This window comes from Lepidochelys kempii, chromosome 28, assembly GCF_965140265.1.
Source record: "Lepidochelys kempii isolate rLepKem1 chromosome 28, rLepKem1.hap2, whole genome shotgun sequence".
Lineage (NCBI taxonomy): Eukaryota > Metazoa > Chordata > Testudines > Cheloniidae > Lepidochelys > Lepidochelys kempii.
This window is the reverse complement of record NC_133283.1, coordinates 2,310,293-2,326,760: the sequence shown is the minus strand read 5'-3', so window position 1 is coordinate 2,326,760 and position 16,468 is coordinate 2,310,293. Positions and strand designations below refer to the sequence as shown.

The window sequence follows — 16,468 nt, the reverse complement described above, 5'->3', positions numbered from 1 at the left end:
AGGAGGGGCAGGAACCCAGCATGCTGGGGGGAAAGGCTGGGGGAGGGGGAAGCTTGCCTGCCCTGCAAGGAGAGAGCGGTGCATGGGGGGGCGGGGAAGAGCGGGCCGGGCCGGGCTTTTAATGGTATGCTGCTGTCCGCCGGAGTCCGGCAGAGAGCAGCGTGCTGTCAAAAATTGGCATGCATGCCATAGGTTGCCGACCCCTGGTCTAACCTGTTCTTAAAAACCTCCAGTGACAGAGATTTCACAACCTCCCTTCGTAATTTGTTCCAGTGCTTAGATATCCTTACAGATAGGAAGGTTTTTTTAATGTCGAACCTGAATCTCCCCTGCTTCAATTTAAGGTCTTTCTGTCCTGTCCTCTCCTCAGCGGTTAAAGAAGAATTTATCACCCTCTTCTTTATAACAACGTTTTACATACCTGAAGACTGTTGTTATGAAGAAAAGAGAGGCAGGGTGGGATGTATAGGAACAGGATGGCTTGTGCGTGTCATAAGGACTGTGCTCATCAGTCTCATGCCCAATGGATCACTGGGGCCTTTCCTCCATTTCATGTTAGCCTGCGGGGGAACTGGGTGCTCATGGAAACAAATGATGATCGCTGGCTTGAGCCAAGCCTACAGCAGACAGCTTCCCAGCTGGCTCAATAGAGTAGCCAAATCTCTTCACTCCTGGCCTGCACACACCACATACTTCAGTCTTAGGCCCCCTCAAACAGCTCTGCCAATATAGTTCTGCTCTGACCTCCAACCCTTGAATACTCCAGGCCTGGACCCCTCTCATCAACAGGGCCAGCAATTTGCAGCAAACAGTGCAGTGCTTTTGTGATGTGGATAAAATGTTCTCTAAGAACTAGGCTTAGAATGCTGTACAGGTTTCACTTCATCCCTCCCTACAATGCTTAACCCCACTGCATTGGGTGCCCATATTGACCTATGCTGAATACCGGACACCTAGTAAAATTACTCATATTCAAGCAAGTTTAGTGGCTATCAATCAGAACTATGCAGTACAAACGTTCAAATTAACATCAAGCTGACTGAGCCCCCGTTAAAAAAAATTCTGCGTAATGGGATTCTTTTTATTTACCTTCTTATCTTTGAGGCTTTAGGGTTCACACAGGGAGGGGTGACACTCTTTCCCCCCCCCCCACTCCCGTATAACTTCCTCATGTGGGGGGTGACCGACCAACCCCACCCTCCCTGACCAGGGCTCTCCACCCTCCATGCCTGGCTGGGCCCCTGGGACTGACCCACCTCTCCTGGTACCCGGCACCACATCTTCCCGAGGCAACAAGTGAGGGGACACGCAGGGTCACATACCCTACCTTCCCCAGATTTCTGCCAAGGCTCACAGCAGAATGTGGCCAGCAGCAGCCTTTTGGCACACTGCGGGAGGGAAGGGACAGGAGCTGCTCCCAGCCGCAGAGGATGACCTGGTCTGTGCCTTTGCAGAGCTCAACTCTTCCCCGCACCTGTCTGTGTCTGGAAGCAGCTTGTCCCCTCTCGCCCACACAGTGCGGAAAGGCAGTTAACGCCTCCAGGCTGCTGCTGGCCACCGCACCGACATAACCCAGCGGCTTCCTGTCCTCCCCACCCTGGCTCCAGCACAGGCAGGAAGCGGTTGAGCCCTAAGCATGCCTTGTGCACCAGGGCCCTGGGAACTTGACTGCTGGGGGTTCAGCGAACCCGGCCAGAGAGGTGGCTCAGCAGAGGAGGGTGCCATGGGGACAGAGCAGCCCCATGCTCCCTGGGGTCAGGAGCCAGGGCAGTGTGGGAGGAGGCGAGTGAAGAGGGTGCTAAGCCCCTGCCTAAGGGGCTGCGGCGGAGCCTGCAGGTTCAGGGCATGAACAGGCTGGAAATCGCTTCTCCCCCGCCCCCCATTCCAGAGCTTAGCTGAGGGGCAGAGGCACTTCCCATGCCAACACTGTGCAGGGCTTTGGCAAGTGCAGGGCTCAGCTCCTCCTGGCCAGCGCCCCGGGCTGAAGAGGAAGGGGCCTGGTGTTGGTGAGCTGAGTACTCTGACCAGGGGCTGGTTGTCTGCACAGCATTGGGAGCTGTATGCGCCCCACTAGTGGGGATATGGAGGAGCAGCAGGTCTGGGGTGGGGGGCAGAGGGGCAAAGCAGGGAGAGAACAGCAAGAGGGGAGCACTTACAGGGTTGATGGGTGATCAGAAGAGGTGAGATGTAACCGTCCGCCGCCTGGCACCTGCCCGCACAAACCGGCCACCGCAGTGCGCAGCCAGTGCCGGCTGGAAACGGGCCGGGGCCCTGCTGGCTGAGAGCTGGCATGCAGTGGTGGTTGCGCTGACGGACCAGCAGGGGGAGCGGCCTGCCCCACATGCTGCATCTTCGCCTTGCCACCAGCTTTGCACGCCCACCCCCATCATCAGCCACTAGGTCACCCCACACTCACCGCTGATGGGCGGGCGGGTGGCCGGCGAGCAGAGATCTGGCCAGCAGCAGGACCCACCAGTACTCTGGGGGGTGGGGGGAAGAAAGACAGAAAATGCGGGACGATTTGCCCATTTTTAAGGAAAAGTCGGGACACCTGCAGGAAGACTTAAATACGGGACTGTCCCTTTAAAAACAGGACATCTGCTCACCCTACCACTACACCACCATAATCTCCTCCCCCACCTACGGATCTCATTGTAAGAAGGAATGAAAGCATCTAATCCCCCCTCCTGTTCCCCACCCCATCCCCTTTACATTTCTTGAGAACTGCTGATGCAGTCTGATCTGGCTGTGCTGCTACCTGCTGAGAGAAACAGGCATTGCCTCCCCTTGCTTCACATTTTTACTGGACATATTCCTGTCAGGGCTGTAACAACATGAGATAGCCATATACTGAAGTGAGCCCTGAACCCAGGTCGCCAGGGCTTGTGCATGGATTGCCATACAGATTGTCTTTCCTGCAAGAAGATAAGGACCAGAACTGGTTTGGGGATGCCAGGGTGAAGAGAATTAAAGTACCTTGAAGAGGTGGTTCTCAGTGGTGCTTTTCTTTAGGATCCCCAGCTCTTTCAGCTTCTGTCCCATATGTTTTGCAGGTGTGGAGGGGCTGGGCCAGTCCAGACTAAAGCAGCAATTTAACCCCCTCTATGCCAGCGTGGGGTTTATGTAGCCCTTCACAGGCACCCAGGCCCAGGGAATGGCCCCCTATCAGCCCCATGCCTGATGTGGTGGGGCGACCCATTGGCAGCATTGCCTTTGAGGGTACTGCTCCCTTCTGCTCCTACTCCCTCCTCTCCCCTTTACTACCATCACAATGCCTGTCACCTTCACTTCCTGAGGAGTGACCCACAGAAGGTGTGTTTTGTTATCCCTTTCCCTACCCCCCCAGGATCCATTGTGCACTCTCTGTCACTCACCTCTGTCTCAGGAGATGAGGGAGGTTATGGGGTGTGGGTGATGCTATGCTGGAGATCCATCATCACTGAAGGAGTGGCAGCCTTGACCCTCCTAGAAGGTTGTCGGGATGCCGAAGTGCACTCGAGGAGACCATTTGGCCCACACTGTGCCACTGTGAAGCCTGCTCTGCATTCCTGCACATTTCTGCAGGTGGCGTTGTGCCTGTAAGTCTCTGTAACGCTGTCTTCAGTGACTCGAGAGCATGAGCTCCAGCCTCAGGCAGACTGGTAAGAAGCAGGGCCCAAACCCCAAATTGGTTGTGAGATCTACATGTAGATTTCACCAACCAAATATGAAGTGTAAACGCTTCGGGCACTGTAACAGCATTAACATGGAATCACAGATGGTCCCCTTGAGTCATCCCATAGATCTCACCACGCAGGTGAGCTCACCTTTGTGACAGATGGTCCCTTCCACCAGGGGTTCTCACCCTTTTTGTTTCTGAGGGTCCCCCAACATGCTATAAAAACTCCACAGCCCCCGTGGGCCACAATAACTGGCTTTCTGCATATAAAAGCCAGAGCTGGTGTTAGGGGGCCGCAAGCAGGGCAAGTGCCTGGGGCCCCATACATTGCTTAGGCTTTGGCTTCAGCTCTGGGTGATAGGGCTCAGTGCCCCAGACTTCAGCCCCATGCACTGGGACTTCAACTTTCTGCCCTGGGCCCCGGCGAGTCTAATGCTGGCCTTCCTTGGCAACCCTGCTGAAACCTGCTTGTGGCCCCACAGAGGTCCCCAGTCCCCTGGTTGAGAACCAGTGCCTTACACCTTGAATCACAGCAACATTCAGGTTACTGCCAGTCCCAAAGGACGAGGCACTTAAAGTCAATTGAATCTTAGATCTCAAGATTAGTAGCCAATCCTGTAATAACCTGTATTATTTATTTAAAAGGAAACAAGAGTTGTTTACAAAGTTAAAGCAGGTAATAAAAAAGATGCAGATGAGTTAAATTTCAAAAGGTAATAGAAGCTTCTATAATAGGCAAGATCTATGTATTCTTTAGGACTAATCCAGGCTAAGCAGCTGGGGATCTCTTGCTTATGTCTCGAAACTTTGCCCCCCAGAGTCCAAGCAGCATACAGATAATCCGTTCCTTCAGTCTGGGGTTTTTTAATCCCCTTCCTGCCATGTGCTCTGAGCTGCAAACTCAGCTAATGGAAAGTCAAGAGCACAACAACAGTCTTTTGCCTTCTTTAACATCCCGGAATAGTCTGTCTGGTGTTGATGGACCTTTCCTGCCAGGCAGGGTGTAATGCATTTTGTTGCCAATCAGCACTTCACATAGGTAAAGTCTCTCTCCTGTCTGGTGATTTACAGAGCCACAGAGGCTCACAATGCAGCGAGTCAGATATTAACCCAGGCAGCAACTCACAAACATTCAATAAAGTCTAAAAACATTCTTATAATTCTCAAACCAGTTTTAACAATACTAACACAGGTGAGCCAGACTGATTCCAGCTCTGTGTTTGTCCATGTTCAATTAAGACATGGGGGCTTTTGCAAGAGCTAACACCCCATCTGCCAGTGTCACAGGCAGGATGGGCAGGGATGGTGCCTCTGTTTGCCAGAAGCTGGGAATGGGCGACAGGGAATGGATCACTTGATGATTATCTGTTCTGTTCATTCCCTCTGAAGCACCTGGCATTGGCCACTGAGCTAGATGGACCATTGGTCTGATGCAGTGGGCCGTTCTTATGTTCACAGTCTGTATCAGTTTCAGAGTAGCAGCCGTGTTAGTCTGTATTCGCAAAAAGAAAAGGAGTATTAGTGGCACCTTAGAGACTAACCAATTTATTTGAGCATAAGCTTTCGTGAGCTACAGCTCACTTCATCGGATGCATTCCTGTCTGTATCAGGAGTATCTACTCATTTGGACTTACTGGGGAGCCACAGAAAGAGATACGATGTGCTGAGGCAAGAAGGCCCAGTCTCAGAGCCCCCTTGACAAAAGCTAAAACTAGGCCCAGCCCATGAAAGGGGGCACTCCCAGGAGAGACTGTATAAAGGCTGGAGCATCAAACAACTTTATAAACCTAAGACAGCTGCCTTGGGGAAAATGACAAGGAGAATCCCACAAAGTGACAACTTTGATTCTGCTCTTCTCTGGCCTTTGGTTCATAGAATCACAGAACTGGAAGGGACCTCGAGATGTTATCTAGTCCAGTGCCCTGCACTCAAGGCAGGACTAAGTATTATCTAGACCATCCCTGACAGGTGTTTGTCCCGCCTGCTCTTAAAAATACCCAATGATGGAGATTCCACAACCTCCCTAGGAAATTTATTCCAGTGCCTAACCACTGACAGGAAGTTTTTCCTAAAGTCCAACCTAAACTGTCGTTGCTGTAATTTAAGCCCATTCCTTCTTGTCCTGTTCTCAGAGGTTAAGAAGAACAATTTTTCTCCCTCCTCTTTGTAACAACCTTTTATGTACTTGAAAACTGTGATCATGTCCCCTCTCGGTTTTCTCTTCTCCAGACTAAAGAAACCCAGTTTTCTCAGTCTTCCCTCATAGGTCATGTTTTCTAGACCTTTAACTATTTTTGTTGCTCTTCTCTGGACTTTTGCCAATTTGTCCACATCTTTTCTGAAATATGGCACCCAGAACTGGACACAATACTCCAGCTGAGGCTTAATCAGCACAGAGTAGAGTGGAAGAATTACTTCTCATGTCTTGCTTACAATACTCCTGCTAGTACATCCCAGAATGATGTTTGCTTTTTTTGCAACAGCGTTACACTGTTGACTTATATTTAGCTTGTGATGCACTATGACCTCCACAGTACTCCTTCCTAGGCAGTCATTTCCCGTTTTGTATGTGTGCAACTGATTGTTCCTTCCTAAGTGGAGTACTTTGCATTTGTCCATATTGAATTTCATCCTGTTGACTTCAGACCATTTCTCCAGTTTGTCCAGATCATTTTAAATTTTAATCCTATCCTCCAAAACCCTTGCAACCCCTCCCAGCTTGGTATCATCCACAAACTTGATAAGTGTAACAGAGAGACTCTGTTACTGGGAGGATTTCACCCTGTCTCAGAGGGTTACACCCCGTGGGAGAGGGCTAGGTCTGTATTGGAATAAGGTCACTGTGCTTCACAGTGTGACTGAACCTCCTCCCAATCCCTCTCTGCGCAAATGCTCCCTGAGAAGGAAGGCAGGGACTAGAGAGGGTTCTTACACCAAACCCATTGACTGGCTGATGATGAAGGGCGCCTCTGGGCGGGAGAGAGGCTACATTGAGGGTCACAGCAAACCTCTGAGGCAAACCCTAACCGCCTGGAAGCGCAGGACCCCCCGAGGCAAAGCCAGTGCTCTGCCTCGACAGGCACAGTGAAAGGAAATTAAACTGTTTTCTACAGCAGCATGGCTCAAGGGCATTGGCCAGTCTGGACTATATTGTCTTCTTTGCTTCTCTGTCCTAATCTAAGGAATTTCCAATGCTGTGTTTCAGTTGACAAATAAACCCTGCTATGTTTTAAAAGTCTGCCCAGTGTCACAGCAAAAACTTGCTGAGGTGCATTGAAGCATGAATGAGGAACAGTCTCTGAACAGGAGTGTAGTTCAGCTTGAGCTGCTGGCAGAGCTCACAGGTTGAAATAGGAGTGTTGAAGCCAGAGGCTTGTTAGGATATAGATATTCAGGCCTGTCTGTAAAGGCCTGTACTCTAAGAATGTAGGTGTATTCTTATCACTTGGCTAGTTATAGAGGTATAAAAGAAAGAATCAAAATCATGGTCTGCCGGTGTAAGGGCCTTCTCTTACTGTGACAGTCTGAGGCCCTGTTCTTAGGCTAAGGCCTTTGGCTAAGCAGCAGAGGCAGCCATAAGCTGGGAAGCCAACGGTCACATCCCCACATTCCAAACTAGTCACATTGAAATAAGGTGCTATTGGGCTGTTAGGAATACAGTCCTGTCCTGATAATGCCTATCGCCTCCAGAGAAAGGGAAGTGCCTAGAAGATTTAAAAGGAAACTTGGTTTGATAGCATCCTGTCTGGCAAGAACTCACTTATCAATAGCTGGGATGTGAAATCCTCATTTCTGTGTTTGTTCTATCACTGTAGTCCCCATTTCCCTATTGTTTGTCTGTATCATCTCTGTCTAGTTCTGTGATTGATTCTGTCTGCTGTATAATTAATTTTGCTGGGTGTAAACTAATTAAGGTGGTGGGATATAATTGGTTACATAGTCATGTTACAATATCTTAGGATTGCTTAGTTAAATTTCAGGAAAATGATTGGTTAAGGTATAGCTAAGCAGAATTCAAGTTTTACTGTATAGTCTGCAGTCAATCAGGAAGTGTGTGTGTGTGGGGGGGGGGAAATTGGAATCATAGAATCATAGACTATCAGGGTTGGAAGGGACCTCAGGAGGTGTCTAGTCCAACCCCCTGCTCAAAGCAGGACCAATCCCTAACTAAATCATCCCAGCCAGGGTTTTGTCAAGCTGGGCCTTAAAAACCGCTAAGGACGGAGATTTCACCACCTCCCGAGGTAACCCATTCCAGTGCTTCACCACCCTCCTAGTGAAATAGATTTTCCTAATATCCAACCTAAACCTCCCCCACTTCAACTTGAGACCATTACTCCTTGTTCTGTCATCTGCTACCACTGAGAACAGTCTAGATCCATCCTCTTTGGGACCCCCTTTCAGGTAGTTCAAAACAGCTATCAAATCCCCCCTCATTCTACTAAACTGGGAGGAGTGGTAGATACGCTGGAGGGGAGGGATAGGATACAGAAGGACCTAGACAAATTGGAGGATTGGGCCAAAAGAAATCTGATGAGGTTCAATAAGGATAAGTGCAGGGTCCTGCACTTAGGACGGAAGAATCCAATGCACAGCTACAGACTAGGGACCGAATGGCTAGGCAGCAGTTCTGCGGAAAAGGACCTAGGGGTGACAGTGGATGAGAAGCTGGATATGAGTCAGCAGTGTGCCCTTGTTGCCAAGAAGGCCAATGGCATTTTGGGATGTATAAGTAGGGGCATAGCGAGCAGATCGAGGGACGTGATCGTCCCCCTCTATTCGACATTGGTGAGGCCTCATCTGGAGTACTGTGTCCAGTTTTGGGCCCCACACTACAAGAAGGATGTGGATAAATTGGAGAGAGTCCAGTGAAGGGCAACAAAAATGATTAGGGGTCTAGAACACATGACTTATGAGGAGAGGCTGAGGGAGCTGGGATTGTTTAGTCTGCAGAAGAGAAGAATGAGGGGGGATTTGATAGCTGCTTTCAACTACCTGAAAGGGGGTTCCAAAGAGGATGGCTCTAGACTGTTCTCAATGGTAGCAGATGACAGGACAAGGAGTAATGGTCTCAAGTTGCAGTGGGGGAGGTTTAGATTGGATATTAGGAAAAAAATTTTCACTATGAGGGTGGTGAAACACTGGAATGAGTTACCTAGGGAGGTGGTAGAATCTCCTTCCTTAGAGGTTTTTGAGGTCAGGCTTGACAAAGCCCTGGCTGGGATGATTTAACTGGGAATTGGTCCTGCTTCGAGCAGGGGGTTGGACTAGATGACCTTCTGGGGTCCCTTCCAACCCTGATATTCTATGATTCTATGATTCTTCTCTTCCGCAGACTAAACAATCCTAGTTCTCTCAGCCTCTCCTCATAAGTCATGTGTTCCAGTCCCCTAATCATTTTTGTTGCCCTCCGCTGGACTCTTTCCAATTTTTCCACATCCTTCTTGTAGTGTGGGGCCCAAAACTGGACACAGTACTCCAGATGACGCCTCACCAATGTCGAATAGAGGGGAATGGTCACGTCCCTCGATCTCCTGGCAATGCCCCTGCTTATACAGCCCAAAATGCCATTGGCCTTCTTGGCAACAAGGGCACACTGTTGACTCATATCCAGCTTCTCGTCCACTGTAACCCTTAGGTCCTTTTCTGCAGAACTGCTGCCTAGCCATTCAGTCCCTAGTCTGTAGCGGTGCATGGGATTCTTCCGTCCTAAGTGCAGGACTCTGCACTTGTCCTTGTTGAACCTCTTCAGATTTCTTTTGGCCCAATCCCCTCCAGATCATTAATGAAGATATTGAACAAAACCGGCCCGAGGACCGACCGTTGGGGCACTCCGCTTGACACCGGCTGCCAACTAGACATGGAGCCATTGATCACTACCCATTGAGCCTGACAATCTAGCCAACTTTCTATCCACCTTATAGATGTTTGGCTAAGGGCAGGAATGGGAACAGGGACACAGCTATAAGGCTTTGTGGTGTCAGAGCTGGGAAGGGCGACACTAAGGAAGGAAACTGGAATCATGCTTGCTGGAAGTTCACCCCAATAAACATCGAATTGTTTGCACCTTTGGACTTCGGGTATTATTGCTCTCTGTTCATGCAGGAAGGATCAGGGAAGTAAGTGAGTGAAGGAATAAGCCCCTTAAAAAGGCTCAGGCCTGGTCTATGCTGGGGGAAGCTAAATCGGTCTGAGTTACACACCTTCAGCTATGAAAATAGCATAGCTGAAGTCAATGTACTTAGAGCTACTTACCACAGTGTCTTCGCTGCGGTAAGTCAACTGCTGCCACTCCCCCATCGACTCTGCCTACACTTCTCATGCCGGTGGAGTACCGGAGTCAACTGGAGAGCATTTGGTGTTTGATTTATTGTGTCTTCACGACATGCGATAAATCGACCCCCGCTGGATTGGTCGCTCCAGAGGTAAGTGTAGACATGCCCTCAGTCTCAGGTGTTCAAGCTACATGGTCTATCCTTATGGAAGAGTGGGACCCCTTGGGGGTCTAGTGCACTCAAGGGGCACCTCCCAAGGACTGTTTAAAGGCCAGGATATTGCACAGATCCTATGGATCCATGACAGTGGGCCAGAGGTTAAGCTTTATGGGGAAAAGATATAAAAGAAGAAAAGCATCTAAATGCGTATTTACCATTACCCCCTCAACAGTTCTCTTGGGAATCCCTGATCGGTTCCAAAGTGTATTAAAACCTTTCTTAAAGGGTTACCTCTTGGTTATCAGGTCATGTCAGTTTGTAGCCCAAAAAGACACCCCTCAGTCAGCTCAAACACAGCTGTTTCTCCCCAAAAAGTCAGTCTGTCTCTTCAGTCTCCTGAAAGAGGTTAAATCCGTCACTGCCCCTTTCTGCATAGGGCAAAGCTTCAAAAGCTGGAGATCTGCATAACTAACCTTGAGATGGGGTATTCATCACGCCTTAGTGACACCAGCTTGAACAGAAACCCATCCCTGAGCCCATCCCAGTATCATCTGACCCATCTCAGCATCATAGTCTGTGAAGTATTCATGCTTTCAAGGACCAGCTCAAATATAGAGATAGCAGTCTTAGCTAGGGCCAGTGTTTGCTGACAATGAAAACAGAGTAATTGACAAACATGAGCAATATATAATCCTTTACAGCATGAAAGTGCATTTGGGGGAGGCAGCAGGAGCCAGCTGTATGGAGGAAGGGGGGCCCAGACACTGGGCATAGAGAGCCTAGAGCAAGCTGTGTGCTGGGGAGGTGGGGCATGAACCAGATATGTGCAGGGGAGATGAGCAGGGGAGAAGTGCTGTGGACACAACCAAGAGGAGGTGCGAGTGCCGTCCGCTCCACAGTATGATTAGGGAGCCAGGCATCCCACTGCGAAGTGCCCCGCCTGCCCAGGGGAAACTTCACTGTGGTTTTGCTGAGCCTAGACTTGTATGAGGATGGAAGAAATTGGCAGCAAGTCTCAACAGCAGCCAGCCCGCAGCCTCTGCCCTCTGCCCCGGGGGGTGGGAGTCAGGTGTCTCCAGGCAGAAATCTGGGGGGTTGTGACCTTGCATGCCCCCACCCTCTGTTCAGCAATTCTGGAGAGGAAGGGTGATTCCAGAAATGAAGAGTAATGTCAGGGAAAAAAATGCAGTAATAGCAGTAATTTCCAGAAAACACTGGCCCTAGTCATAAATAAAGTACAATAGTCTCAAGATGTATGCTTGTGTTCATCAGATCTGTCACTCTGCCTTCACATAGTTCACTCTGCTGGTAGGTTCTACCCCTTCCCCCATTCTGTGTCTGCCTTTTCTATTTAGATGGTAAATTCTTCCTGGAATGGGCCATCTACTATTCTGGGTTTGTACTGTGCCAAGCACAACCGACTGTTAAGTTGGTCCTTAGGCACTAAGGTAATGAATATGATTTATAATAATAATAAATTTGTGAGTCTCTAAGGTGCCACAAGTCCTCGTTTTCTTTTTGCGGATACATACTAACACGGCTGCTGCTCTGAAACCAATAATTCTCCTGACACTTTGAGCCAAGGAAGATGGCCTTAAAATGAGGCCAAGGAAGATGGCCTTACTTAAAAATGAGCTCGGGTTAAAACCATGAAATATTCCTTGTGACAAGTATCCCACAAGTTCCACTAACCTCCCTTGTTTTCTTTGCTTTGAGCAGGTTTTCCAGTTTCCAAACCTGATCAGATCTCGCAGCTGGAAGAAGGGAAAGACCCATGGGTCCCAGGCCTCCACTGCTCTGAGAAAGAAGTGCTCCTGAGAGCTGCGTGCACAGGTGAGGAATTGGTTAAATCAACTCAAAAACTGTCTGTGAATACAGGAAACATTTGGGATGCACTACAAAGACCTTGTGAGCTCTCCAAGTTTAGGATTGTTCCCTGCAGATGTGGAATCATTAGGCAGATGTCACTCATGGCTTCCCACCTACCCTGACTGACAACTGGCAGCAGGTCCCTCCCCAGTCTCGCTTTCCCATGAGAGTTCTGGTGAGATGCGGACCCAGAACTGATCCCTTCCTCTCTCTCCTATGTGGAAGGGTTTGGGGAAAATCCTCTCCTCATAGGTTTGATCTCTCCCGCACATATTTTGGTTTGTTCATCCCTTTTCCCATTCTTCTCTCTGAGATTTCCTTCTGTCCAGTGTAGGGAGTAATCTGTGTCTGGATTCTCTCTGTCTCCCATCAGGCATTGGGATGGTGAGTGAGAACGAGGAGACACCCCAGCAGGAAGATGCTGAGGAAGTAGAATCCCATGGAATGTTATCAGGAAGATCCAAAGGGAATGATTCCTGGAATTGTGCACACCAAGAAAAAGCAAAAGCCTGTGAGAGTCAGCAAAGGCCAGAGGAAAACTTCAGTAGCCACTCAGATCTTGTTACACGCAAGAGAATCAACTTGGAAGAGACATGCTACACATGCCATGAGTGCGGGAAAAGCTTTGATGGGAGTTCTGCCCTTATGAAACATCAGAGAATCCACACAGGAGAGAGCCCCTACACATGCGCTGAGTGTGGGAAAAGCTTTAGTTGGCCCTCACACCTTATCACACATCAGAGAATCCACACCGGAGAGAAACCCTACACGTGCTCTGAGTGCGGGAAAAGCTTCTCTCAGAGCTCGAACCTTTTCACACATCAGAGAATGCACACAGGAGATACACCCTTCATGTGCTCTCAGTGTGGGAAAAGCTTTAGTTGTCACTCGCACCTTAGCATACATCGTAGAATCCACACAGGAGAGAAACCCTACATGTGCTCTGCGTGCGGGAAAAGCTTCAAGCAGAGCTCAAGGCTTATCGCACATCAGAGAATCCACACTGGAGAGATGCCCTACACATGCTCTGAGTGTGGGAAAAGCTTCAATCAGAGCTCAAGGCTTATCGCACATCAGAGAATCCACAGTGGAGAGAGACCCTATACATGCTCTGAGTGCGGGAAAAGCTTCAATCGGCGCTCAAGGCTTATCACACATCAGAGAATCCACAGTGGAGAGAGACCCTACACATGCTCTGAGTGTGGGAAAAGCTTCAATCAGAGCTCAAACCTTGTCTCACATCAGAGAATCCACAGTGGAGAGAGGCCTTACACATGCTCTGAGTGTGGGAAAAGCTTCAATCAGAGCTCAAACCTTATCATACATCAGAGAATCCACACAGGAGATACACCCTACGTGTGCTCTGAGTGTGGGAAAAGTTTTAGTTGTTATGCACACCTTAGCATACATCGTAGAATCCACACAGGAGAGAAACCCTACACGTGTTCTGAGTGCGGGAAAAGCTTCAGGCAGAGCTCTACCCTTAGCACACATCAGAGAATCCACACTGGAGAGATGCCCTTCACATGCTCTGAGTGCGGGAAAAGCTTCAATCGAAGCTCTGCCCTGATCACACATCAGAGAATCCACACGGGTGAGAAACCTTATGGATGCTCTGAGTGTGGGAAACGCTTTAATCGGAGCTCACACCTTATCACACATAGGACAATTCACACAGGTGAGAAACCTTATGGGTGCTCTGAGTGTGGGAAATGCTTCAATTGGAGCTCACACCTTATCAGACATAGGCAAGTCCACTCAGGAGAGAGGCTCTACACATGCTCTGAGTGTGGGAAAAGCTTCAATCAGAGCTCAAGGCTTATTAAACATCAGAAACACCACATGGGAGAGAACTGTAATAAATGCCTTGACTAAGGCCGGCCAAATTTTTTTTTTAATTCACATTTGTTAATTCCCATATAGTGATCTTTCTGCCATCTTCACCGTGGTCTCTCAGCTCCCCCAGATGAGTTGCCTGCTTCTGCCTTTTGCAGCTCACCCTTCTTTGGGGTCAGTCCTGTGATCTTTTCTATCAACTCCTTTCCATTTGAGACATAAGAGTGTGTGTCCCTCCAGCCAGCAATGTTCATCAGCTCCAGATGGGGGAGAGAGGTTTGATCCCAACAAGCTACACTGAGGCAAAAAACTAACTGTGCCCTACATCCACTAGGACTGTACATGGCGTTTTGGCAGCTCAAGTGAGTGATCTTGGTGTAAAAAGACAATTATAGTTGTAGTGCAGATGCAGCCCTTGTGCAGTGGTTGGCACTAGCTTTCCCCTTGACCTGACCTAAACTCCATCACTTTTCCTTGTCTAAACAAACCCTGAGCATCACGGTTCTACTGTTCCCCCATTTCAAAGCAAACATCAAGTTTCCCCTTCAGGAACAAATTCTTTCATTCCCAGTTGCTCTGATGTTGCTTCAGGTTGTGTTGGAGAGCAGATATTTTTACCACCATTTTCCTCACTTAAAATATATTGAACTATAACAAAGAGCAGGAACAGGGCAGGGATAGGGAAAACTGTCATTTCACCCTCTGTAACAACAGAAGAAGATAGGATAAGGCAGAGGGATTCCCTTATTCACCATCCCAATCCCCCTGTTGTTCAGTTGGTTCGGTCAATATTTTTTCTAAAGGGCTGGGTAGAGGATTCCCTTGTAAATAAGCAAAATACCCATGCATTTGGCTCCCAAAGCAGTTGTGACCCAGGCCCTGGAGGAGGTCGCTGCTGAAGATATCTCCTTTCTAATCAGATGCATGATGCCTATTTGGGAAATGCAATCCCTAGCTAGGTAGAGATGGGGAAAATGGAAGTGACATTTCTGTTCAGCTCTCCCCTGGGAAATGCTGCAAATGTGTAGAAAATGAAATCCATGTAGAATGTGATAGAGCTGCAGAAAGAGACCTGTTTTTAATAGATACCTGACATTTGGTGTCTTACAGGGATTCTAAGCCACACCTGAATTTAGTCCCCAATTTAAACCTGTGCCACCAGATTAAAGAAATAAAAGGGCATATTTGGGGGAGTTATACCTCACTATCAGTACTGATATGTTGTGTGGTTGGTGAAGAATTCTACAACAGAGAAGTGTAAAATTATTCCAAGTAAGGTCAATGATTTGACAAGAACTCAGGTAGAAATTGCAGGTACGCATGGTTGATTTTCACCCCAGAAATGGAAGCTATGGTGACCTGTGGCCCAGGTAAACTAGTTTTAGAACGCTGCTCCCTAGTTAAGTACTATTGATCATGGTCCTAAAGGATGCCATGATTAAATTGGTAACAATGTCCTTTACCATTTGGATCCAAAGGTTCATGAAGCACATAGAGAAACAGCTGATTCCTTCAGAGCCATTCCATGCCTATGGGTCCCAGTCTGGCTGCCTTGTTGGACAAGAAGCACTTCCATGCTGCGCAAATGATGGTAGCCAATGAGGGAATGTATCAGATTCCAAGTTCAGACTGCAGGATACATGATGCTGAGTCCTGACTGTTAGGATATAGGTATGCAGGCCTCCCCGTAAAGGCTTATACTTTAAGAATTTAGGTATATGTTTATAATTTAGCTAGTTATAGAGGTATAAAAGAATCAAAATCACTGTCTGCCTGTGTAAGGGCCTTCTCTCACTGTAACAGACTGAGGCCCTGTTCTTAAGCTAAGGCCTTTGGCTGAGCACTAGAGGCAGCCATAAGCTGGGAAGCATATGGTCACATCCTCACATTCCAAACTAGTCACATTGAAATAAGGTGGTATTGGGCAGTTAGGAATACAGTCCTGTCCCTGATAATGCCGATCACCACCAGATAAAGATGGTTAACGAAAACTTAGTTTTATAGCATCCTGTCTGGCAAGAAATCACTTCTCAATGGTTGTGGTTGTGAAACCCTCATTTCTCTATTGTTTTATCTTTATGGCCCCCAGTTTTCTATTGTTAATCTGTCTGGTTCTCTAATTGTTTCTGTCTGCTGTCTAATTAATTTTGGTAGGTATAAATTAATTAAGGTAGTCGGATTATAAATGGTTTGAGAATTATGTTACATGTTAGGATTGGTTAGGTAAATTTCAGTAAAATGATTGGTTAAGGTATAGCTGAGAATATTACTTTATAAATTAGGGGCAAACAGGAAGTAAGTTGGGATTCGAAAATAAGGAAAAAGGAACTTGTATTTAAGCTTGCTGGAAGTTCACCCCAATAAACTTTGAATTGTTTGCACCTTCAGACTTTGGGTATTGTTGCTCTCTGTTTATGCGAGAAGGACCAGAGAAGTGAGAGGGTGAAGGAATAAGCCCTCTAACATCTTGGTGCCATGACTCGGATGCATCGCATCGGAGAGGTGAGTGGCAGCCTGTAAGTCCCCATCCCCAATAATCCATTCAGCTGCTTGGAGGGGGTATGTCGAACTCTCGTGTTGGTAGTTGCTGGTTCTGGCAAGCTGGGGTAATGGATTTTTTGAACAAATGGATAAGGAACAATCAGGGCCATACCAGGTGCAGGGGTACAGC

The 16,468-nt window shown here is 48.2% G+C and overlaps 1 protein-coding gene across 3 annotated transcripts in view; it reads left to right on the top strand.

Moving 5' to 3' along the window:
* LOC140904236 (uncharacterized) overlaps positions 1–13,845 on the top strand; it is a 32,587-nt gene extending 18,742 nt beyond the window's left edge. The window contains exons 2-4 of one of the 3 annotated variants that reach the window (XM_073326694.1): positions 9,437–10,083; positions 11,812–11,925; positions 12,335–13,845. In XM_073326694.1, coding sequence (XP_073182795.1) covers positions 12,343–13,836 — 1,494 coding nt within the window. In that variant the 5' untranslated portion in view covers positions 9,437–10,083; positions 11,812–11,925; positions 12,335–12,342 and the 3' untranslated portion in view covers positions 13,837–13,845. Of the gene's footprint in view, positions 1–9,410; positions 10,084–11,811; positions 11,926–12,334 lie in introns of all 3 variants that reach the window. The other 2 variants (XM_073326693.1, XM_073326692.1) reach the window with 2 other exon arrangements.
* The last annotated feature ends 2,623 nt before the right edge of the window (positions 13,846–16,468 follow it).